The 24,529-nt window shown below is 38.8% G+C and overlaps 1 protein-coding gene across 1 annotated transcript in view; it reads left to right on the plus strand.

Annotated features, from left to right (window-relative positions):
• Positions 1–1,154: 1,154 nt before the first annotated feature.
• Positions 1,155–24,529, plus strand: part of OBI1 (ORC ubiquitin ligase 1) — a 69,073-nt gene continuing 45,698 nt past the window's right edge. Inside the window, exons 1-4 of the mRNA XM_045283761.1 lie at positions 1,155–1,230; positions 11,490–11,625; positions 17,847–17,938; positions 19,721–19,973. Coding sequence (XP_045139696.1) covers positions 1,159–1,230; positions 11,490–11,625; positions 17,847–17,938; positions 19,721–19,973 — 553 coding nt within the window. The 5' untranslated portion in view covers positions 1,155–1,158. The remainder of the gene's footprint in view (positions 1,231–11,489; positions 11,626–17,846; positions 17,939–19,720; positions 19,974–24,529) is intronic.

Consider the following 24,529-nt stretch of genomic DNA (forward strand, 5'->3'; position numbering starts at 1 on the left):
ATGGATTGTGATAAGAGTTGTATGAGCCCCTAATAAAATGTTTGAAAAAAAAACACACAACTCAACCAAAAAAAAAAAAAGTAAATGAGATGGTTTCAAATGCCTGACCTTGCAGTTTGCAGCCCAGTCCGTAATCCACTGCCCGGCAGCATCCCTCTGCTTACGGACAAGAGAGGGAACCTTAAGAGCCCTTGTGTCCAAAGAGTAGGAACAATGGGGAAACATGAGTATGATTTTTAGAGAAGCCTCTTTCGGGGAAGAGAATTCTTTCCGAAGTAGAAATGGTAGGCGGTAGTTGAGGATTTAATAGAACGAACGTTCAGGAGAAGGAAAGGGAGTTCGTGCTGGGGTTATTGGAGTCTGTAGCTAGTGGGAGATTCAGCCACTCATCTCATCCCACCATACTTAGTGTCCAACTCAGGGTTCACCACTAACATTCTGGAGTCTAGTGGCCCTTGGGGTTTAAAGGAAAACATGACCATCTCCATTGTAACATATAATTATCGAATAAATTATCGAATACTGTAAATATAATTCAACACACACACACACACTGAGAATTCTACCGTCTTTCGCCTCATGTCTTGATTGCTCCGTGCGTTTACAGAGTGTGCGGGCCTCAATATTTAGGCAATAGTCTCCCCCGTGCCTCTTCGGGGAAAGATTTGGGATTTAAAACTGCTTTTTGGGTCCGTTCCTACCTCCACAACTACTTTTGCCTTTAAACGTTCTCGACCTGGCCACCCCTTCCCTCCCTCAAATATCTTATGATAAACCACCTTCCTTCCCATTGTCTAGAGTCTAGCAGCGGTTCTCGACCTGTGGGTCGCGACCCCTTTGGGGGTCGAACGACCCTTTCACAGGGGTCGCCCGATTCATCACAGTAGCAACATGACAGTGATGAAGGAGCCACGAAAATCATGCTACGATGGGGGGGGCGGCTCATCACGAGGCAGGAGGAAGGCGGAGGACCCCTCACAGCTTCTGCCGCGGAGTGTGCCTCTTCCTCGGGGAGCGCGCTCGGAAAGCGCGTTTCCGTCCCGGTTCCCCGGCGCGCCGTGGCCCCGCCGCGCTCCCGTAGTCGGCCTCACGTGGCGCCAAGCGCGGCCGGGCGCGCGTCGGCGGGACTTCCGGGTTGGCGGGCTTCTGAACGCTGCCATGGCTCAGACTGTGCAGAACGTTACGTTGTCGCTCACTCTGCCCCTCACGTGCCACATTTGTTTGGGGAAGGTAATGGCTGATGTGGGGGACCCCGCTCCGTGCCGGGCGGGGCCGGGGCGTGAGGCGCCGAGGCGGTGGAAGACGGTCGCCCGGGTTCTCCCCGACCGCGGGAGGCCCCTTCTTGGGGCGGCCGGCGTGCGCTGTGATTGACGGGCTCCTCCAGGCGCCCCGAGGATGTGCGTGACAGCGGCCTGTGGGTGGGAGGGAAGGCGGCCTCGTGCGGGCCGGCGCCGGTTTGGGGAAGCCGGTCCCAAACGAATCGGAAACCGTTTTACGCCGTGTGCTCCAAAAGCACACGATCCAGGAGGCTCCCGCCCCGGTGTCTCTGCTCCCGGCACAGCTGGACTGGTCCTATTTTTGGGCCTATCAGGCAAGATCCTCTGCTTTTGAAGCTGGCCTTGAGGATGCCTTTGGCTCTGGGTGTGGGTTCAGAATGTGAAAAGCAAACAATAGTCCTGAGTAGTGTTCCGAATACGAGGTGTGGTCCTTTAATCCCAAGGGCCGGTCAGGACAGAGAGTACCCTCGCGTTGTAGTGCCTTTAGTAGGTTTGTGAGAAAACGGGGAGAAAGTGCTTTTGAATTGGAAACGGGAGTCTTGAAAGTTTTTAAAACGTTCGCTTCTCACTTTCATTTCCATCCGCGCCTCCTTCCATTTGGTTGCTTAAAGAGCGTTTCTTGCCCGTTTAGAATGAGGAGGTTTTTAACTGTGATCTGTGATGTTTTCCAGGTGTGTACTCCAACTGCAGGCTCTGAAATGACACAGGAGGTTTAGAATTGAGAAATGGCTACTTCACTGAGCAAACATTTGAGACCCATCCAATAAGCTTTTACAGGGTCTGAGGTGGTTTCAAAAGTTAGGAAGTGATGCTTAGAAGCAAATATTAATCTGATTCCAGTCAGAATGAAATGCCAGCAAAACAACCGATGTGCTGTGAGAACATTTAGAGGGTGGGCTGATCAATTCTGACTGGAGACATCAAGGAAGGCTTCTTGGAGGGTGTGGCTGCCTGGGCATTTGCTTCCTTTGCCTATGTGCTTGGATGGGTAGGGGAAAGGAAAGTGATGTTTCTATTTGCTGCAGTTCTCAGCATTTGGCTCTTGACACTTAATATCTCAGAAGTATGTTTTGAATTCTGAGAAAATTTCATCCACAGCTAGTTGTAAAGTGTGAGGAAAATATCTTTGGGGCATCATTTACCTTTCTTTGCTTTTAGTTGTACACATTCTGTCTCCAACCCATTTCTACAAGGTCAATTCTGACTCCTATTGACCTTACAGGACAGAGTAGAACTGCCCCGGTGGATTGCCAGGCCTATATGTCTTTACAGGAGTAGAAAGCCTCATCCTTCTCCCCAGGAGTGGCTGGTGTTTTCAAACTGCTAACCTCGTGGTTAATGGCCCAGTGCATAACCCAGTACACACACCATCAGGACTCCACACAGATCGATTTTCCATTAATTAACACTACCAGTTGCAATTGTGTTGAGAATATGGTCTTCCTGTTAGATTTTTCAAACCTATACTTTTGTATTGAACAAAAAACAGGACCGAATAGATTAAAGTGATTTACAGATGCTTGTGTGCATTTAATTATTTCACTTTCTTCTCACCCCAATGGTGTGTGATAGAACTGATTTCTTCTACTTCTTAAATAAGGCTTATCGCCTGGGGTGGTTGAGCCTTTGTAGTTCTCATTTGTGCCTTCAGTAGATCCCTTTCTGACTCATCAGAGTTCATTCATCAGTAGATGATTTAGGTGTCTTTACTGATTAGCTTTATTCTAACATGAAAATCAAAATTATTGTAAAATGAATAAAGATTTGATAGCCGGCTTTTTTTGTTGTCGTTGTACCAACATACTGCCCTGATGTTGATTCTGATGCATAGAGACCTTTGTATAGGGTTTCCGAGGCTATAAATCTTTCTGGGAACAAATAACTTCATCATTCTCCGAGGAGTGGTCAGTTTGAACCACCTTACTTTTGGTTAGCAATCCAGTGCTTACGCAATAGTGTCACCAGGACCAAGGGAGCAGAACTGTATAGTGGCTGAGAACTGGAGCTCTGCGTTCAAGGTTCTAATGGGTTCTAACCTAGGCTCTACTATTTCTAGTTATATGACCTTGTGTAAATTACTCAACGCTCTGAGCTTCAATTTTCTATGTAAAATGAGAACATTGAGTTTCCTGCCTTTTGACTTTAGGAAGATTAATGAGGTCATGCAGTACTTAGAAGAAACTCTGGCACATAATATTGTTAACTTTCCCAGTGGGCACTGAGTCAGGTTCTCGAACTGAGGAAACTACCCTTTACTAGTAAATATTCTTTTTCTTAGTTGCTTTATGAACTAGAGCACGTCTCTATGAAGGTTTGCTGGAAACTACCACAATACAGAGGTTTTAACTGGTTCCATAATGCTGTTGCTTTTGTATGGATAAAACAAATCTGATTTAATTATTCCCTTACTGAAATTCCATTTTGGTGGCAGTGGTTCCTAGTTGGCCTGCTAACTGCAAGGTCAGCATTTTGAAACCAGCAGCCGCCCTGGAGGTAAAAGATGGGGCTTTCTACTCCCATAAAGAGTTAACTGTCTCGGAAACTCATAAGGGTAGTTTTACCCTATATTATAAGGTTGCTGTGAGTCTGTATCAACTCAGTGGCAGTGAATTTGGGTCTTTTTGGTAAACAGGATAATGTGTCCCCACCATGCTTCCAATGTCACTTCTCAACTTTCTCATACACAACATATCTGGGCATCTCTGTGGTCTTATAAAGTCTGTTTGAAGGTCCTTCTGGTTAACCCTCTTCCAGATAATTACCCTTGGGCACTCACTACTATTGCTAATTCCCTAAACCTCACCATTGTTCCCATCGTCTCTTCAGATTGTCAAACAGACAATTTAGATTGTCAAACATTGCCAAACATTATTCCTGAAGAGTTTAAGATGTGTGAGGTGGGGCAAGGGGGTAGAATGAGCTTATTACCTAGAAGGAGACATGGGGAACTGAGGTGTTTAAGTACATGAACCTTAAATCTGAAGAGAGAAAATGGATAAGTCAGGTGCAGAGGAATGGAGAGGAAAGAAGTAAGGGATTGAGTCTAAGTATGTTTGTGGTAAATACATTGTCCTGAATGTAAGGTCTTAAAGTTGGAAACTAGATATTTTTCATTTGCAGTTTTCTTTCTCTACCACTCGAAAAACTCACTTGCCATCAAGTCAGTTCCACCTCATAGCAACTCTGTAGGACAGTAGACTGTAAATCTTTCTGAGAGTAGAAAGCCTCATCTCTCTCCCTTGGAGTGGCTGTTGTTTTTAACTGATGACCTTGCAGTTATCAGCCCAACAAGAAACCCATTGTACACCCGAGGCTCGGCATTTCTACCACGGTAGAATCAAATGAGAATGTACTGCATTATAAGAAGTTAGAATCCCTCTTGCAGAATTATTTATATATAACATCTTGCCTGTCCCTCCTGAAATTTTTTCCCCATCTCCTTCACTAGTGCCACATACCAAAACATGGGTAATCTAGCTCAGGTTACTATTAAAGGGACATTTACATTTATTGCTAGTCAATTCTAGAGGTTTATCTCTTCAACTAGAAGCCAAGCTATGAAACCAAATTATTATGACATGTATGTATTTATTGGGTGATCATGTGTTTTGTCATGAGTAACAGCCAAATCTGACCCATGGTTTGCTACGAAGATGGAAAGATTCTCAGGAGAATTGCCAGCCATTAGGCTTCTATTGCTGTGTAGCACTGTTGTATCATATTCTAGTACAAGTTATTAATCATTATCTACTGTTGGAGACTTTGGATTGACACTACACTATGTATCACACTTCAAGAATGAACATGAATAAACTAGAGCATTTTGAAAACATTTGAAAGAGTTGAAATTGGGTTTGGAATAGTCTTGTTACAGAATAATATTGGAATAAATGGACTTGATCATGAATCAAAGTATTTTTCATTGATAAGGAAGTTAACTTTGTGTAGCCGTAGATTATTAGGCTAAAGTATTTAGTATGAAAACAGGTTTTCCAGAAGTGAAATCAGCTTCCTTATAACATGGGGATGTGTACCTCTTGAAGTTCCCAGTAAAAGACTGGACTGTTGTCCACTAGGAATACTTTTTCCTGTGTTTTTCACCCTTATTGTTGATTTAAACTGCAAATGATAGGGCCAAAGACAAAACCTTATGCAACTAAGACAATTCTAGGTGACAACATTTATTAATTGATATTCATTGGTGGCTGCTCACTGACCAGCAAGTCATCTTTTTACTACATTGAGGGCATATTTAAATTTTGATTGCCTCAGTCCCCAAGAAGGGAGTTAAAAAACAGCCTTGCATGTAATTGTCACAAGTAATTTTATTTATTTTTTAAATAAAAGCTACATAGAGAAAAGTTTTATGTTTTCCCCACTTTTCCAGTTATTAAAGTTTGATGGCAGTCACTTGTAGGAAAGTATTACAATATTGTGTTTTTAATTTATGACCACTGTTGTGTCTTGGAAACATTATATATATATAAATTAAAAATATAAATTTTATTTCTAAATACAAACTCCATCAAGTTCAAGCCACTTTTGTAAGAGGCTACACCAGCCATTTAGTCCATTCCTAAAAAAGTGGCGTCCTAAGAATTTAACCATACCAATGCGGTCTTTTTCTATTCTTTTTTTTTTTTTCCGTCTTTTAAAAAAAGTTTTATTTATTTTATTTATATTTTTTAATATAGGCTTTATGTAGGAATTCCTTTGTAGAGGAATATAAGTGGACATGAATTAAAGAAATGTTAGATTCTCTGTAAGGTGCCCTGGTAGCACAGTGGTTAAGTGCTTGGCTGCTAACCCAAAGTACAGCAGTTCAAACCCAAAAACTGCTGGCTAGAGAAAAGACTTGTCAATCTGCTTCCATACAAATTCTTGCCTGGGAAACCTTAATGGGGCTGGGACAGCACACAACAGGTTCTTTGCATTTTTGTCCTGTGGACTGTAACAAAACTTGTTTTAGGAAGTATAGTTTATATTTTTCATTATAGGACACTCATGGCTATGAGTTGTTTTGCTCTTAGATTTGATACACAATAACAAGATTTAGTGACAAATTAAGTGGTAATGATAAGGATGCTTCAGGCACAGTTCTGAATGTTCTAGTGCAACATTCAACTGTTCTAGTGGTAGCATTAATTTAGATGGGAGGTAGAGTGCAAAAGCAGAAGCGGACAGGTGGGGGAGACTGTTTGGTATGAGCATATCCCCATATAGAGATTGTAATATTGCTACTCCCCCCCCAAATAAATTGCTATATAGAAATGCTGTGCTCTTTATCTAATATCTTTTTAATCTTACTGCCTAAATGAAAAGGGTACGTTATATTAAGGCACAATTTTCTAATGAGGAAATTGATGGGCAAAATAACTCAATGGCTTACCCAGAGTCAAACAGCTCTTAAGTAGAAGTGCTGACGTTGATCCCAGTTTGTCTGTTGAAGATTCTGATGCTTTCTAAGTTCTGGTTAAGGAGGAAAATTTGGGAGTTGTCAGCATAGAACAGATGGCAAAGCCATATGACACATCAGTTTGGGAGAAAATAGAAGTCTATAAAGGCAAGATGGTCCAAGGACAAAACAATTGAGAAAGTAGTTGTGCCACTTCCACTATCTTGACTATAAGCATCTTCGGTTCTGATGGTATTTTCAGCATACTTATTCTCCAGCATTACTTCAGTCTCATCCAGACTGTCACTTTTTACTCCCATTGTTACCATGTGTGTCCTCATTTCACCTATTAGCCGTAGTCATTTTTTATCCTTCCATTGCCTCTTCCTCCCTTGGCAGAACCCCAACTCTGTTAAAACCAGCTACTCATCTATTTCCTGTCAGAATCTGACCAGCTAAATATTGCCAAGGAAAAAAATACACTTAGGTTAATTGTTCTTATTTTAAATTCAAAACCACAGACCTCAAATAGGAACTCAGTAATGCTCAGCAATCCTGCTATATGAGAGGGTTTCAAACAGTTTGAGTAATCCCATTGTGTTTTCCTTCTGTTTTTCCATGAACTTTCCAAAATAATTGCTTTATTCTTCTATTTTCTCAAATCTACATCCCTCACCCTTTTTTACTTTCTGCCCTTAGGTAAACTAACTTCTTATTTAATGGCAGAATATAAGCGGTTGGAACAACTAGAACATAAATTTCTTCACCAACATATTCTCTAGCTTCTGCATTTCTTCTTACATGCTCTGAGCCTTCCCATCACAAGTTCTGACTTCTGTCAAAGATGGCATCTCCCCTTATGCTTTGGATCCCGTTGCCTTATTCACTTAGGGACTTTGTTAGGCGCAGCTATTAAGCCCAGTGCCATTGAGTGATGCTGTAGGACAGTAGAACTGCTCAATAGGATTTCTGAGGCGGTACATCTGTACAGAAGCAGACTAGCTCATCGTTCTCCTTTAGAATGGCTGGTGGTTTCTAACTGCCAACTTTCCATTAGTTGCTTACCGCTTAACCCACTGTACAACCAGCACTCCTTCTATGATTCCTACCTGCTTCTTTCTCCCATCATCATTAACTCCCTTCTTAGGGTACTTAGGGTATTATTTCCATCTGCATTCTTAACTATGTTCTCATTTTCTTTTTAATGCTATCCTTTTGCAGTAAACCTTAAAGGAATTGTCAGTATTCTCGTGTCTGCCTCTTCAGCTCCTATTGATGCTCAGTCTCTAATGAGTTTCCATTGCTAGAATTCTACTAAAACCCTTTCAGTGGCAGATTACAGTGACTGCAGTAAAATTCCATAGTCATGCAATCAAACTCCATGCAATCAGATACCAAGGTCACTTCTCTACCCTCACCAAATCCAATCCTTGATCACTATATGCCATATTTGGTTACTGTCTCCCTCTTGAAGAAGTTCTTCTCTTGGTTTCAGTGTTGTGTTTCGTATATGTTTGTTTGTTTTTACGTTCTACAGCATAGGCCATCTCCTCTTCAGTTTCATTTACTGGTTCTTCTCTTCCTCTGCTTGATTGCACCGTACTGCGAAGTCCCAGACCTTGGTCCTGGAATAACTTCTCTTCTCCACCTTTCCTGCCTATGCAAATCTCACAGCTGTAAATGCCAGGCTCTTATGCCAATGACGCTCAGACTCTGCCTTGCTAGCTTTTTCTGCAGAAAATAAAATTAGTACCACAAAGTTAACATTGCAAGAGCAGAGTTCTTGATTTCTTTCCACCATTTGTGAAACGTGCTTCTCACCTGCCCTTCCCGTGTTAGCAAGTGGTACCACTAACCACTGAGTTACTCAAAACCCTTTTTAAATTAAGAAAATATTTTAACCTTTATGTGGAAGCAACTGCAAAGGAAATCTAGATTGCCTTTAAATTGGCTTCTAATGGGGAAAGCCTGTGGAAGAATACTCCCTTTAAATAACATGTGCAGTTTTATATCATGAGTTTTGACTCTCACTCAGTTTCAAATGGGTTAAACTTTTAAAAAATTAAATCACTGCTCTAAAAGTAGATGCCAATCCAAAGATATGATTCTTCATGCTTTCTCTGAGCATCTAGGTATATGTGCTTTTAAGTATGTATTTGTAGGCGGGAAAAGTATGTATTTGTAGGAGGGAAACCCCAAAACAGATAAGAGCATTATCTTCTTGGTGCTGAAGTTTGCTTTTGTTTGCTCATGAAAAGTTTTATGACTCAAAAAATTGAAGTAATACACACATGAGCCCACAAGTTTGCATTGCTTTACATCAACAATATGTTCTGTGAAATAATACACTATGTGATTTGGACATTATTTGAACAGGTGTGCACAGGGTGTGAGGTCCCAGGTCCCCTGCCAGGAGCTCTTGTGTGGTCCCTGCCCAGGCAGCTCTTAATACAGGAGCCTCAAGTGAGCCCTTGACCAAGTCTCATCCAGCAGTCTTGTCTTCTCTACTAAGCCAGCTTGTGAGCCAGGTGCATCGGCTGGCCAGAAGTTAGGGTCCAATCTCAAGACAAGGTTCTGGTGCCCTGCCACATGACTTTTTAAGAAAAAAACGAACCCACAAAGAAATTTCAGGCATGTTGTCTATCACTTGAACCTCTTACCAGGAATACCTCAGAGGTGAACTTTCAGTCCTTGGAGCCGGTAGGAACAATTAGGAGGGAAAATTTTAGCAGTTATGCTTCCTGGTCTTAGTGCTTTTTTGGTTCTTGTTTTATCAATCCTTTCAAACCAGTTGAATATAATAAACAAATTAGTTTACAGAACATTTTGTCTCGGAAGAGGAAGTCAAAATTTATTCTGGATTATCTTCTTCGTTTAATTTTCTTATATTTGTCTTTATAATCTAGGGAGCTCCAAAATGTTTGGACAAGGACTTTGCAGTGAGACTCAAGTGAATACCTACCATTCCATGATTTCTTTGAATTCATTCATTTAAATGAATGAATAACCATGATATCCTGAGGCACCAGCACCAACAGGCAAACTTTTCTCTCAGGAAAGTAGTTTATAGTAATCAAGAAAAATAATAAAAATGACTCAAGCGTTTAGGAGCCCTGGTGGCATAGCGGGTTACTCGTTGGACTGCAAACCACAAAGTCAGCAGTTTAAGTCCACCAGCTGCTCCACAGGAGAAAGATGAGGCTTTCTACTCCCATACCGAGTTATGAGTCTTGAAAACCCCACAGGCGGTTCTGCCCTGTCCTATAGGATCACTATGAGTTGGAATCAACTCAATGGAGTGAATTTTTTTAAAATAAATCATTTTATTGAAGCTCTTACAGCTCTTATAACAATCCATACATCAATTGTATCAAAGCACATTTGTACATGTTTCCATCATCATATCCAAAACATTTTTTTCTGCTTGAGCCCTTGATATCAGTTCCTCTTTTTCCCCCTCCCTACCCCTCCCTCCTAGCCTACGAATCCTTGATAATTTAAAAATTATTTTTATTTTCATATTTTACACCGTCCACCATTTCTAAGTTCTTTTGAGTCTCACAGTGGAAGTACCATATAAATCAAGTCAAAACAAGCCTTTCTATGCTTTTATTGTCCCTCAACTTGTGCTAATAGACAAGTTCCCCCAATGAATTGAGTGTTAGATACTGTCTTAATAAAAACAAAGCAAGCTCACTGCCATCAATTCGATTCTGGCTCTTAGTGAACCTAAAGGATAGGTAGTACTGTTCCTGTGGGTTTCCGAGACTTAACTCTTTACAGTAGTAGGAAGCCTTATGGGTCTCTTGGGGAGCAGCTGGTGGGTTTGAACTGCTTACCTTGTATTTAGCAGCTCAACTGGTAACCACTACACCGCCAGAGCTCCTAAGCCTTAATAGTTCAACACACTTTTATTGACTAGGATTTACCAATCTCTTTTCTAGAAAGCAGGGTCTTAAGAATGAACGAAAGAAACTCTTGCTGTCCTGCAGCTTCCAATCTAATAAAGAAGTCAATAAATACTTCAACAAACAGGTAGTATCAAGTGCTGTGAGTGTTATAAAGAAAGCCAAAACTACATGTCATTTCTGTTTGCCCCTTGAAAAAATAACTCTACAAAGTTGAAACACTCCCTTAATCCTGAGCAACTGCCTACTTTCTTCATATCTTGGTTTCTTTATTTGTAATATATATATGTGTGTGTGTGTGTGTGTGCCCCTTGTTTATCTTAAACAGAATTTGTTAAAGGAAAGGGGAGAAAGGAATATTTTATATATGAAAGCCATTGCGAAATGCAAAATTCTGGATAAGATAGTATTTATACTTGCGGATTTGTGTACTTGATATTTGTCAGATGTTCTGGCAGCCTTGTTGGGTGTTTAGATTATTAAGAGTATGGCTCATGCCCTTTGGGGCTGGGTTAGTCATACTTCTTAGGTTTGGGGAAATTTCTAGTAAGAAGTCAATGTTAAATGTTTGGTTACTCTTTTATAGTAGAATGAATTCCAAGCTTCAGACATCAGATGGGTAATTGGGTAAGAAGGATTTTGAAGAACATAAGCCTGATGGTTTATATTTCTAAAGTAGAATATCTTGAAGAAATTGAGAAAAATCATACCAAACTTAGGGGAACAAAAAGCTCCCCCCTCCCCATGCCTATGATTGTGACTAGGTATAAAAGAATTTCAGAACCTATATTCTCTTAGAAATTACCTACTCTGCTGTACTCCAAATGAGTAGTATATTTGCTCTAAACTTTATTGGGTTTCTAGCCATGACTTTTGCCCTGTACTAAAAGTAATGTTTCTTTTTTCAAGGTACGTCAGCCTGTCATTTGCATCAACAACCATGTATTTTGTTCAATTTGTATTGATTTGTGGTTGAAGAATAATAGCCAATGCCCAGCTTGCAGAGTCCCCATCACTCCTGAAAATCCTTGCAAAGAGATTATCGGTAAGGGCCTGTTTTATATACACGCAGAAACAGACTTGAAACAATTTCCAAATAATTTATATCTTGTGGAAGACCTAAATAGACAGTTTTCAGTGGTTATCAGGTGAGTGGATTAATAATTTGCATACGAATATCTGGAGCAACTGATTGATACTGTGCACTATGAAAGTTACTAAGAGAAATCAACTTTAAAGCTTGACGGTTTCCATTCTGGAAGCAACTGTGTATGTGTACCAAAATTTTAAAGGCTTAAAGGATTCTATTAAAAGCCCAATAAAGCAGCCCCGGGAGTTTAGGCCAGGAAGTTCACGTAGGAACTCTTAAGAAAGCCTTTTTGAAGTAGCTATCCTTTAAGTTAAAAAATTCCAACTGATAATGATTGGAGAGAGCATTTTATGCAGAAGAAATTGTATGAACTAAGGTTTAGAAGTAGGAAACACAGGGCCCATTTTTGTAAATGGGTGGCCTGGTTTAGATCTGACTACTGAAATGAGACTGAAAAGGTAAAATAAGACATCAGTGCAGAGAACTGTGAGTGACTGACTAATTGAAGGACTTGCCCTTTAGGTGGGAACAAGGGTGAGTTTGATATGATAGTTTTGAGCAAGAGAGTGGAAAGACCCAAATTCAAATGCATCAAGTTTTCTTTTGCTTTCCTTATTCAGTGTCCAACTTTCACATACATATAAGATGATGGAAAATACTATGGCTTGGCGCACCTTAGTACTCAAAGTAACATCCTTGCTTTTTGACACTTTAAGGAGGTCTTTTGTAGTAGATTGACCCAAAGCAATGTGTTACTTGATCTCTGGACTGCTGCTTCCAAGAGCAAGGTAAAATCCTCAACAACTTCAAACCTTTCTCTCTTCATGATATTACCTATTGGTCCAGTTGTGAAGGCTGCAATCCATGATTCCTAAATTATGGTGCTGTTGAAGAATTTTGACTGCCAAAACAACAAATAAATCTGTCTTGGAAGAAGTACAGCCAGAATGTTCCTTAGAGGCAAGGATTGTGAGACTTCTCCTCATTTACCTTGTACATGTTGTCAGGAGAGACCAGTCTCTGGAGAAGGACATCATACTTGATAAAGTAGAGGGGCAGCAAAAAGGATGAAGGCTTTTGGTGAGATAGATTGACATAGTGGCTACAACAATGGGCTTAAACATAAGAACATATTTTTTTCTTAAGTATTTGGGATTTAATACAGATAACATCAGTCAGTATTTCATTCACATCAAGTAGAATTGTACAATTGCTACCACAATCAGTTTCCAACCATTCTTTTTCTACATGAATGTCTTAACATCTTCTCCCTTTTAACCTCCCACCACCACTGTCCCAGCCTGCCCCCAAACCCCTTATTCTACTTGCTTTCCCTGTAGGTTCATCAATCCTGGGTTTCCTATACCGAAAAATGGAAAAGCATGTAACACAGCTTCAAAAGGGTAATGACCGCCGTTGATGTGTAATACCTTTGAGATACACTCTAATATGAGTGAACAAAAACCAAACCAAAAATACAGAAAATTTTGGAAACCAAATCAGGTCCAATCTGCATCATAGGGGAAATCTACTGACAAAGATTTAACTGAATGCTCAGGTCAGATTTATACCTTTGATCTTCTATGCTCCTCTCTCCCAAACACTGTTTAGTGACCACTTTCCTCCCATCCCTCAATTAAAGATAAGGGGAGTTCTCTGGAGACTTATTTTCTATGTAGTTCCACAAATGAATCTTGAACTCCCACTGGCATCCATCACCTTCTGCACACCTCTCACAATTTAGGCTCCGATACTGATCCCTCCTTTGACATTGTATTATATGGATTCCAATCCTCCAGTGATTGATTATGGTGTGCTTCTTCCATGTGGATTTAGTTGACATCTATCTTAGATGGCTGCTGGTTTGGAGAGCAGCCTTTAAGACCCCAGATGCTATTTTATCTGATAGCTGGGCACCATCAGATTCTTTTGCTATACATCTATATCTTCTGTGTTCCCTTCCTGAGGATGAGTATGGAACAGAGATGTGATGTAACAACTTAATTTTCTTAAGTTGGAGCTAGGATTTAGTGTGAGTCCCAAACCCATTCCTGGATCTATGCTTTTTTGTTGTTGTTGTTGTTTTCAATTTTCTGTAACTTTGGAGTTAATACATATGAGGGGGTACCCCCGCACCCCCCCAAATGTTCCGCTTTTCTTCCTGCTAAGGCGAGCATTAAGCAACTCGCTCTGAGTTAGTGCACCCACTGGCGTTGCCAGGAAAGGTTCTGTCTGGTCACAGTGAATTTTTTTGTGAAAGCAGTTTCACTCAAACCTCGGTTTTTTTTGTGATAGCCGATTTAAGAGAATAGCGTGCGGCTGTGAAATTTTGTTTCATGCTCAGGAAAAATGCCGCAGAAATTGATGTGATGTTGAACACAGCTTACAAGGACAGTGCTATGGGAAAAACTCAAGTATGCGAGTGTTTTTTTCCGTTTCAAAAAAGATGGGATGTTGATTGATGACAAGCCTCGTTCTGGATGTCTGTCAGAAAATGTCAACTTGTAGTGCATTTGGAGTTCATTCCACTAGGTCAGACTGTTAATCAAGCTTTCTATTTAAAGCAGTGGTTCTCAACCTTCCTAATGCCATGACCCTTTAATACAGTTCCTCATGTTGTGGTGGGCCCCAACCATAAAATTATTTTCATTGACTTCAAAGGGGTCACGACCCACAGGTTGAGAAACACTGATTTAAAGGTTCTGAAAAGATTGCATAACTGTGTGCAACTAAAAAGGCCTGATTTGTGGCAGACGATGGAGGACTGGTTTTGCCAAGACAAAGCACCTGCTCATGCAGCCATCTCAGTGAGCCAGTTTTTGTTAAAGAACAACATGGCTCTCTTGCCCCATGTACCTGACTCACCTTACCTCACTACTTCTGACTTATTTTTGTCCCACAAATGCAAAGGGACATGAAGGGATAACAATTTGATGATGTAGAGGAGGTGAAGAAAAAAAATGAGGCAGGTGCTGTCAGCCATCCAAACAGATAAGTTTGAAAATGTTTCCAAGAATGGAATTGCAGATTTGACAAATGTATTAGGTGTAATGTAGAGTACTTAGAAGGTGATAAGGTTGTTTTATAAAAATAAAAAAAATTAAATACATAACTTTGAAATAAATTCCGGGTGTTTTGGGGTACTACCCCCCCCACACACCCCCATATATCATATCATTCCATAGTTCAGTCATGTCAAACATAATTGTGTAATTGCTTCCATAATCAGTCTCCCAACATACTTTTCTTTCCTGGACCCCTTGACCTTATTCCCCACCCCTCGCGTTCCCCCTCCACCTTGTTCGGTTTGCTTTCCCTGTATGCTCAACATCCCTAGGTTTCATTGGCTGACAAAGAAAAAAACAAATAACACAACTTTAAGAGGATTACTCCCACTGGCAATGCACCTCTGAGATGCACCCTAATATGAACAAGCATACGTAAAATAACACAGAATGCCCACCACAAGACTATAATAATACGTATCTTAATATAGCATGTAGGGTGTTGATGTAGCAAGACCTAGTTTTTTCTCCAACCAACAGTACACCACTTTTGGTACAGCTCTCTTCTGTTTCCTCAGACACCATGTATTTTCCAACGTACCATATATACGCGTGTATAAACTGAGTTTTTTAGCACATTTTTTGTGCAGTCTTTGTGGTAAAATTAGGTGCCTCAGTGGATATTCAGGTTGGCTTATACTCAAGTATATCTGGTGAGTCTTCAGGTTCCAAGTTTGTCTGAGGTACATTCCAGTTTGCCAGTGGAGTTCCCATGTGGCGTCTCACCGATGCAGCCTCTGGGGCATGCTGTGCATCTTGAAGATCCAGGATTCAGTATCCGAGTGTCATACAATTTTTAGGATGGCACCAGACAGGGCAGTGTTGTTCACAGGGTTGCTATGAGTCAGAACTGACATAATAGCACCTAACAGCAATAGTGATATATAAGCTGGATTGTAGGGGAGAGAAAAAATGTGAGGAGGTGAATTAGAGTCTGGATAAAAGCTAATAGTAAAAGCTAATAGCACATTAATGTGTACAAAACAAATAAAACTTGAGAATCCTTGAAAGAAACATTTAAAGCATTTCAAGCTACAGTCGTTAGTTATTCAAAAATGCAAATCAGCGCAACAATGAGATACCACTTCACCCCATGACTGATAACAAATTTTGAGGGGAAAAAAATGCTGGTGGGGGTACAGAGAGATTGGAACTCTCATATACTGATGATCTAACTAAAAGAGTACAGCCACTGTGGGTTGGCACATCATCAAAAAATTAGGGTTAGAAATACCACGTGACCCAGTATATATCCTAAAGCAGTAAAAGCTATATCATGACTAGATATATGCACATCTATGTTTATTGCAGCACTATTCACAATAACAAAAAGATGAAAACAACGTAAATGTCCATTGGTAGAAGAATGCATAAGCTTTGGTACATACACGTGATAGAATACATGACAGAGTTAAAGGATGACCATCTGGGCAGCACATCGTAACATGGATGAACTTGTAAGAACATCATGCTGAGTGTAGTTAGCCAAGCGAATAAGGTCAAATAGTGTATGTGTTCACTGCTACCAAAATCAAAGTATTAAATAATCAAGAAAAGGTTTTCACACTAAAGGAAACAGACTTTGATGGTTACCCAGGAATGGCAAGGCAAGGGGAGTCACATTCTAGAGCAGAAGTGGGCAAACTGGCTGTAAAGTAAAATTGAAAATGTTTAAAGGATATTATTCAGTTAATAGTTCATTTGTTTGTAAAACTATATCGCTCAAATCGTTTATAAAATTGTTGAGAACGTCATGATTGGCTCTTCAGTCTCAAAAGAATGCCGACCCTTTGTCTGGAGGGTAGACAGGCATTAACTTGGATGAAGAAGAAGAAAGTATTCAATATGAGGGAGATGGCTAAAAAATGATGGAAACAGACAGAGGTTTGGTGAGTTGTTGAATATAAAACTGATTGCCTTTTAAATCCTCACATAACTCACAAGAAAAAGTTAAATAAATAAAGAGCATTTTCAGTATATATATATAATTTTCTCTTGGGTTGCAAAAACTAAAATGATTTTTATGTGTTTTTGTGTTAAGAGAGAATGATCCTGAGTCTGTTACTAGCCATGTAGAGCGACTGTTCAGAAACCATAAGCCATTTGTAGTAGTCTCTAATTAAGGATAAAGGACATAAATATGATTTTTACGTAAAGGGAGAAGATAGATGCTAGAAGCAAAAGAACTTCCAGGACTTTGGAACTAAGATTTTCAAGGATATAATGCAAGGTAGCTCCAACTTCTCTTTCTTGGGCACCTGGGTGAAGTCAACGAGGAGAATTCTCTGCTGTGCTGCTTGCTACAGAATTTGTTAGGATTTCCACCTGTACTGAAATTCACCAATGATTCATCCCTTTTTTTTTTCTTCAGGATATTAGCTTCGATGATTAAAATAATTTAATTGCCACTCCCCTCACCTTCAATTCTTGTGGGTTTCTTTTTCATACCTTCATTCAGTCACCCATAAGTGACATTTCATAAATTCTCACAAGTAGAATAGTTTATTTATCCTTGTATTTGGATATAAGATCCTGTTAAAGAACATGTATAGAGTGCCTTTGCAATCATGATGCTGAGAAATACAAGGAAAAGTAGGGTAACACAACACAAATGAAGAACTATGAAGGAAATGTTCATTTTGAGGGTATTTATAACAAGTGCTATAAATTGTATAAAGTGTACAATTAATGCTGTGACTTAATCCTTGTTACTGGATTTGTCAGAATCAGTAAGAAGATTATCAATCTTTTCAGTTGTGTTACCAGTAGCCAGTCATGTTTGAATAGTTAATTGGGCTTATCATTATTTAACCATTGTCTAATATTTAGAGTGCACTAGTCCAAAATAAAGCCTTTGTCTTCATGGGCTGTACTGTAATGAAATACATAGGTAAGTAAACACATGATATTGTACTGAAGGTATTTCTTTTAAAATGTTGTTTAATATTTATTTTTTCTATACACTGGGATAGAGACAATGTCTACATGGCAGCCTGGGGTGTGTATATAAGGAAAAAGGTAGAATTATATAAAACAAGAAGTAAAGAGTTCATTTTCATTTTGCCTAAGTCAAAATGAAAAATTAGTGCTTCTTATTAATTTTTTTTGTAGGAGGAACGAGTGAAAGTGAACCTATGCTAAGTCATGCAGTAAGAAAACACCTTCGAAAAACTAGACTTGAGTTACTCCACAAAGAATATGAGGTAACTAATAACTAGGCTTAAAATGATAGCAGCATTTAATTCAAGGTAAAAGTGAAGTACCTCTGTCCTCAAACTTCTTAAACATCCTTTGAAATACTATTTTAAATGACAGTTCTTAAAAAATTACTTGATATGTTATTTTTCTTTTCCCTTCCCCTCTTTCAAATAGAGGAAAGGACCCTCCCCACCTTTTAAATATTAAGAGTGAAAGGATTGAGGATAACAAGGAACAAGTAGAAGCATTTCCTTTTTTTAAATTTAAGTTTATATCTCAACAGATGATTTTGGAAGTGTTTGTTCCCTTGAGAAGTTAAGAGATAAAGGAAACCTTTTGTGAGAATCAGTCTTTGTCTCCCACAAGTCATTATGAGTGCACTGGTAAACAGTGATTAAAACTCCTTCTCTTCTGTTTTTGTTAATTCTCTGAAGATTGTATACCTAATCAAATATCTTTGGAATAGTAAATATATCTTAAGTCAACTACCAGCAAATAAATTTTCATATGAAATGATATGCTGCTATTTAATTCTTATCTAAAAGTTAGTGAATGAACAGATTAATTTGGCATGGTGATAAAAGTTTTTCCTAATTATTTTATGCTGATTAAGTATGTGTGCTTTTGTATAGTTGCTGTGTTGTCATTTTATGCTAAGAAGAATTAACTTGAAATGTGTATATACTCTTAAAAAAAGAAAATTGTACAACTTGTGTTGATTCTATAATATATCCTTATATACTTAAAGGAATATTTATCATACTTAAGTCCTAATCAAATCCTCTCAAGAAATCATTGGCATATTGAGCTACTTGAGTTTCAAACCCACCTCATTGAGTCAATTCTGAATCATAATGATCCTGTGGGACAGAGGAGAACTGCCTCATAGGATTTCCCAGTCTGTAAATCTTTATAGAAGCAGACAGCCACATGTTTATTATACAGACTATCTGATGAGTTTGAACCACCAACCTTTTGGTTAGCCTAGCACTTTAACCACTGTGCCATGAAGACTCCTATTTTGGGACAGCCGATTAGATTTTTAATAACACAATTTCTAACAGCCTTGGTTTAGTGAAATATCCATTATAGTGGAATGAATGGTATTACAGACAAGGCCTCTACTACAAATTTCTATTGATTAGGTTTAAAGTAACAAATAGTCCCGTAGGAGGAAGGCTAACATTTAAAATCATCATGGTGGTCATTGGAGAATCATAGTCCAGGAAGTTAAAAATTAAAAACTAGATATGGTATTTTTCTGAAATTAAATGTGGAAGGAAATGTTACCAGAGTCCACTCTGACTTCAAGTATAAGGTCACTTGTCAGAATCTACTCAATGGCTGTGGACTTGGTTTGGTCAACTATGAAGGAAAATTGAAACATTCAACACAATATTAATAGATAGCAAGTGATTCATTCCCCTCAGTAAAGCAGTTACTTGTACCTCAGATTCCTCTCATGAAATGGAAGCGACTTTTCTGTTGGAATTTAAGCAACTTTTTTTGTTTTCTGAATGATATTTTAAATAGAATCAAAGATTTGGCATTTTCAGGTTCTTAAACCACGAACTGTCATTCAATTATACAGAAATCAGAAATGCCCATTTTTGTAAGAATCAATACATTTGAAGAATTCCAACCATATGTGACTTTCTGTCTACGTAAATAATCTGATCTATAGATCTATGCATGCGCAAAATTTTGAGTATAAAATTAAAGCACATTGGCTTCCATTTAGCATACTTGATGTGGTTAGTGTATAATGCTATGCCATCCTTTTTCAGGATGAAATAGAGTGTCTACAGAAAGAGGTAGAAGAGCTTAAGAGTAAGAATCTCAGCTTCGAGTCACAGATCAAGACTATTCTGGATCCTGTAACTGTGGTGCAGGGCAGCCAGAATGAAGACAAACATCCAGTTGCAGATAATCCAAGTAAAATTGATTCTGAAACTGTTGCAGAGTGGAAGAAAAAACTGAGAACAGCTAATGAAATCTATGAAAAAGTGAAAGATGACGTAGATAAACTAAAGGAAGTAAGTATTTTTTTAATTTTATGTCATTTTTAAATTCTGTAATATAATAAAGAATGTTCAAAAGTGTTTACTGATCATTAGACAATTTGCAGGAAGGACAAAACCATAAATGAGCATCTATATGCAATAGAATAATCCTTTTCTCCTTAAATGTCATTAACTGCCAAGAAATACCAAGTGATTTTGTGAGTGTAATTGGAGACTATGGTGGTTCTGTGTGAGTTTGTGTCTTTTTCTAGGGGAATGCTGTCAATTTAAAGGATCTGTATCTATTTTCTTTTTGTGGTTTGCTGTAATTTTTTTTAAGCTTATATCAGTGACAACCCTTTAAGCATAAACCTAGACATACCCATTTCTCTGTAAAATGAGTGGAACCACCTTTTTTTTTAATGCACTACCATTCTTTGAGTTTTAAGATTATGTAGCTATGCCTTAATTACTAAGAACAAGAAAGCTAAGCTGTGAGCAGCCACATTAGACTACTCCATACATAAAAAAGAATACTATGATTTATAAGACTGGTTCATCTTTTAAATTATTTTTTCATCCACCTAACAAAATAAGAGTGACAAGGGCAAGCTTTTGTTTTTCTGCAGTATGGAAAAGAGAATTGCATCTCTTCCCTCAGCACTGGAAGCCACAGTCAGGTGCTGTTTACTCTGTTGACCGAAGGGATCAGCAAAAATTTGGCTTCAGCTTTATACAGAGTGGACTCTTATTATGCTAAATGGAAATGTTTTTGTTGTGCCCAGATTACACTAAACGTATTTATCAAGCCACAACCAAACCTAATGCAGTCAAGACAATGCTCACTCATAGCAACCTTATATGGCAGAGTCCAACTGCTCTCTAGAGTTTTTGAGACTGAATCTTTATGGGAGTAGACAGCCTCATCTTTCTCCCTCAGTGCAGTTGGTTGGTGGTTTTGAACCACTAACCTTGCACTCAGCAGCTCACTGTTTCTGAGGCTGTAAATCATCATAGGAGTATTCTTTCTCCTATGGAGTGACTGGTGGGTTCAAACTACCAACCTCGTGGTTAGCAATTCAGCGTGGAACCCAGTACGGCACCAGGGATGCTAATCTGTTAACAAACCCTTAAAAAATATTGTTGCTATGTTAAATTACTAAATCCTATATCAATGAGCTTCATATAGTATTTAAAGAAGTACCATTGCATGCTATCTCACAGACCCTCAATTAGCTTAAATGGCAGTATCTTCAACTTAACGTACATACTAAACCATCTCTACTCATCTGCTTGTAAAGTAAATGCTGTGTGTACTTAGAGAAGGACAAGATAAAAATAAGGAGGGATCTTAATTCTTTCAGATTAATGAAACTATAGGCACTGCTATACTGAATTTGTTATATGTGTAGGGGAAATGTAGATTAGGTATTGATGACCAGCATTGACATGTTGATTTGTATAAGAAAACACAAAATGATAGTTGGGAGGTTATAGTATTTATCAAACTACCATGTTCTCTTAAATTTCCTGCCCCTACTTGAACCATCAATAAACTCTATAAGCTATATGATCTCCTTATCGTTATTAAGCTTTCTTGGCATCTTCAGCAATAAATGTGTATGTTCTAAAGCATAGGGAGCCTTCATGGTATAGTGATTAAGTGCTTGACTGCTAAAGGTTGGCAGTTCCAACCCACCTGCCACTCTATAGGAAAACTATATAGTAATCTTTACAACTTTGGAAACCTCCGGAGCAGTTCTGCTGTGTCTTACAGGATCTCTTCAAGTCAGCATCAACTTAATGACAGTGGATTTGGTTTTATTTAGAGCATGAGACTTGATTTGAAAAGTTTACTCTGAATTTATAGGAGTGATGTGAGGTGCGTAACTAGGGAGCAAAAGACATGGAAGTGTAAATATAGGCACGTACATAAGTAAATATATTTATATATAACAATAGGGATAAAGGTCTATGTACATATATTTGTATGTTAAGTATTAAGGTAGCAGGCAGACATTGGGCCTCTACTCCAAATCCTCCCTCAATGCAAGAACACTTTGTTCTAATAACCTGGCATTCTGTCATGCTTACTACCTTGCTGACACAATCACTAAAGATAAAATGGGTGCATAAGCAAATGTGGTGAAGAAAGCTGATGGTGCCTGGTTATTAAAAGATATAGCATCTGGGGCCTTAAAGGCATGAAGATAAACAAGCGGCCATCTAGCTGGGAAGCAACAAAGCCCATGTAGAAGAAGCATACCAGCCTATGTGATCACGAGGTGTCGACAGGATTGGTATCAGGCATTAGAAGACCCAAAACAAATAATCATCAATGCAAACAAGGAGGGCAAGAGTGGAAACCACAAACCCATCTGTAGACAATTGGACATCCCCTCCCAGAAGGGTCAAAAGGAAGGGACAAGCCAGCTGGGGTGCAGCATAGCACTGACGAAACATACAACATTCCTCTATACTTTAATGTTTCCTTCCCCCAACTATCATGACCCCAATTCTACCTTACAGATCTGACTAGACCAAAGCACGTACATTTGTACAGATAAGAGCTCTTGACACACAGAATCCAGGACAAATAATGAGAGTAGTGATACTGCGAGGTTAGGGGGAAGGTGAGGGGAGGAAGGGAGAACTGATTGCAATGATCAGTATAAACTCCCCCTCTCCAGGGTGATTAACAACAGAAACGTGGGTGAAGGGAGACAGCAGATGCCGTAAGATATGAAAATAATGATTTATAATCTATCAAGGGTTCATGAGAATGGGAAGGTGGGGGAGGGAGGTTAAAAAAAAAAAAGCTGATACCAAGGGGTCAAGTTGAAAGATAATATTTTGAAAAGGATGAGGGCAGCATATGTACAAATGTGCTTGAAACAATGGATGTATAGATTGTTAAATGAGCTGTAATCAATAAAATACTTTATTAAAAATTTTTAAATGTATATTACACTCAGTTTTTCTTTTCTCTTTTAATATTCACGTTAAATTCACTACCCAAAACTACCCTTCTCACTGTCATTTGTTTGATGCCAATTCATAGGACAGAGTGGAACTGCTCCGTAGGGTTTCCCAGGCTATACGTATTTATGGGAGGAGACAGCCTTATCTTCTACCTGGGGAGTAGAACTCAGGAGTATTTGGACTTTTAATAAGTCTGTTTGGAATCCTAGTGATCGTTTTAGGTACTAGCTATGAATTGAGCTTAAGTAAATTTTAAAATATGGGCCTCAGAGACAAAAACTCAAGTGAAGTACAAAATAATAGCATACTAAAAATAAAACAAGTGCAAACGATTCATACAAAAGGACTAAGAATATTTGCAATTGGTTTTGTTGTTATTGATGATGTTTTTGGACAAGCTGAGTTTTAAAGCCCAGAGTCGGTGTTGAGTATGCAGAATAGTTGTCTGAAGTCTGTCTTCATAACTTCAATTTACCTAAGATTTCTGAACTTGAAAGTAATCACTTGGTTGAGAACTAGCCAGCCTGTGATGTGAAACATTAGATAGCCATAGTGAGAGACCTTGAAATACGGGAATGCAGGGCGGGATATGGGGAAAAGAGGTCAAATGAATTTTCTAGTTGAAGCTTCTCATCGTCATCAAAACGTACTCACCAAGGGCCTCTTCTTAACGGTGCTGTGCTTGATGGCTTAAGTCACTGTATGAGGAAGTAAATGGCTCTTGTTATATCTTCAGAGAGAACCATCCACCATCTTAGTTTGTGAGCAATACTAAAAATATATAGGTGCTCCAAACTCAAAAGAAACCTGGGAAAATCTAAGACTTTATATCCAAAAGGTTACATGCTGCTATTGCTTCTCTTATAATCATCATGAAGCATCTGTGTGTGGATGAGCAAGTAATACAGTGAGGTCTGGAAATTAATTAAAAATATTGGTCAAACTTTTAAAATCTGCTGTTAAGCTTCTTGGTTTTAACATTTTCGTTGACAGCCGTAGTGACCCACTCACTTTGAATGTAAATGTTCCATCAAAAAAGCATGTCTTGCCACACTACTGAGGCTGAATTCTAGTCTTAGAAATCATATTTTTCTTTGGTATTTACAAATGCAATAACGGGGATTTAAAAGAAATCATTTTTAAGAAGACTCTGAAACTTAAGTGTACTGCTTCCAAGCTGGCCAGAATCAATAATGTGCTTCTAAGTTTTCTAAGAGGTATTGTTTTGTTAGGGTGCCTTTAGTCTGCATAAAATTCAAGAAAGAAAATACCAAATTTGATGTTTTGTGTTTTGTTTTAACCAAATGAGAGCCCATGGAATTGATTAGAAAACATTGAGCCAATTTTTGGGGTCCCAGAAGTTGCAAGCCAAGGGTATTGGGAAAGCCATTTTGAAGAAAGAAAAATGATTTAAGCATGTATTAACTCATTAGAAAAATATTTCTAATGAAATATTTTTTTTCCTTTTTCCCCTTCGTTTAAATTTTGTTTGTCAGTGACTTTTTTGTTGTGGGCTTGTAAGTACTGCAGCCGTCGTCGCCAGGCTCTTATGAGCCGCTCTGGCGCAGTGCTGTCAAAGCCAATCCCAATTTTATTCACACATTGTAATTT

Source organism: Echinops telfairi, unplaced genomic scaffold (assembly GCF_000313985.2).
Source record: "Echinops telfairi isolate 266 unplaced genomic scaffold, ASM31398v2 ScPeMD7_7467;HRSCAF=8505_0, whole genome shotgun sequence".
NCBI lineage: Eukaryota > Metazoa > Chordata > Mammalia > Afrosoricida > Tenrecidae > Echinops > Echinops telfairi.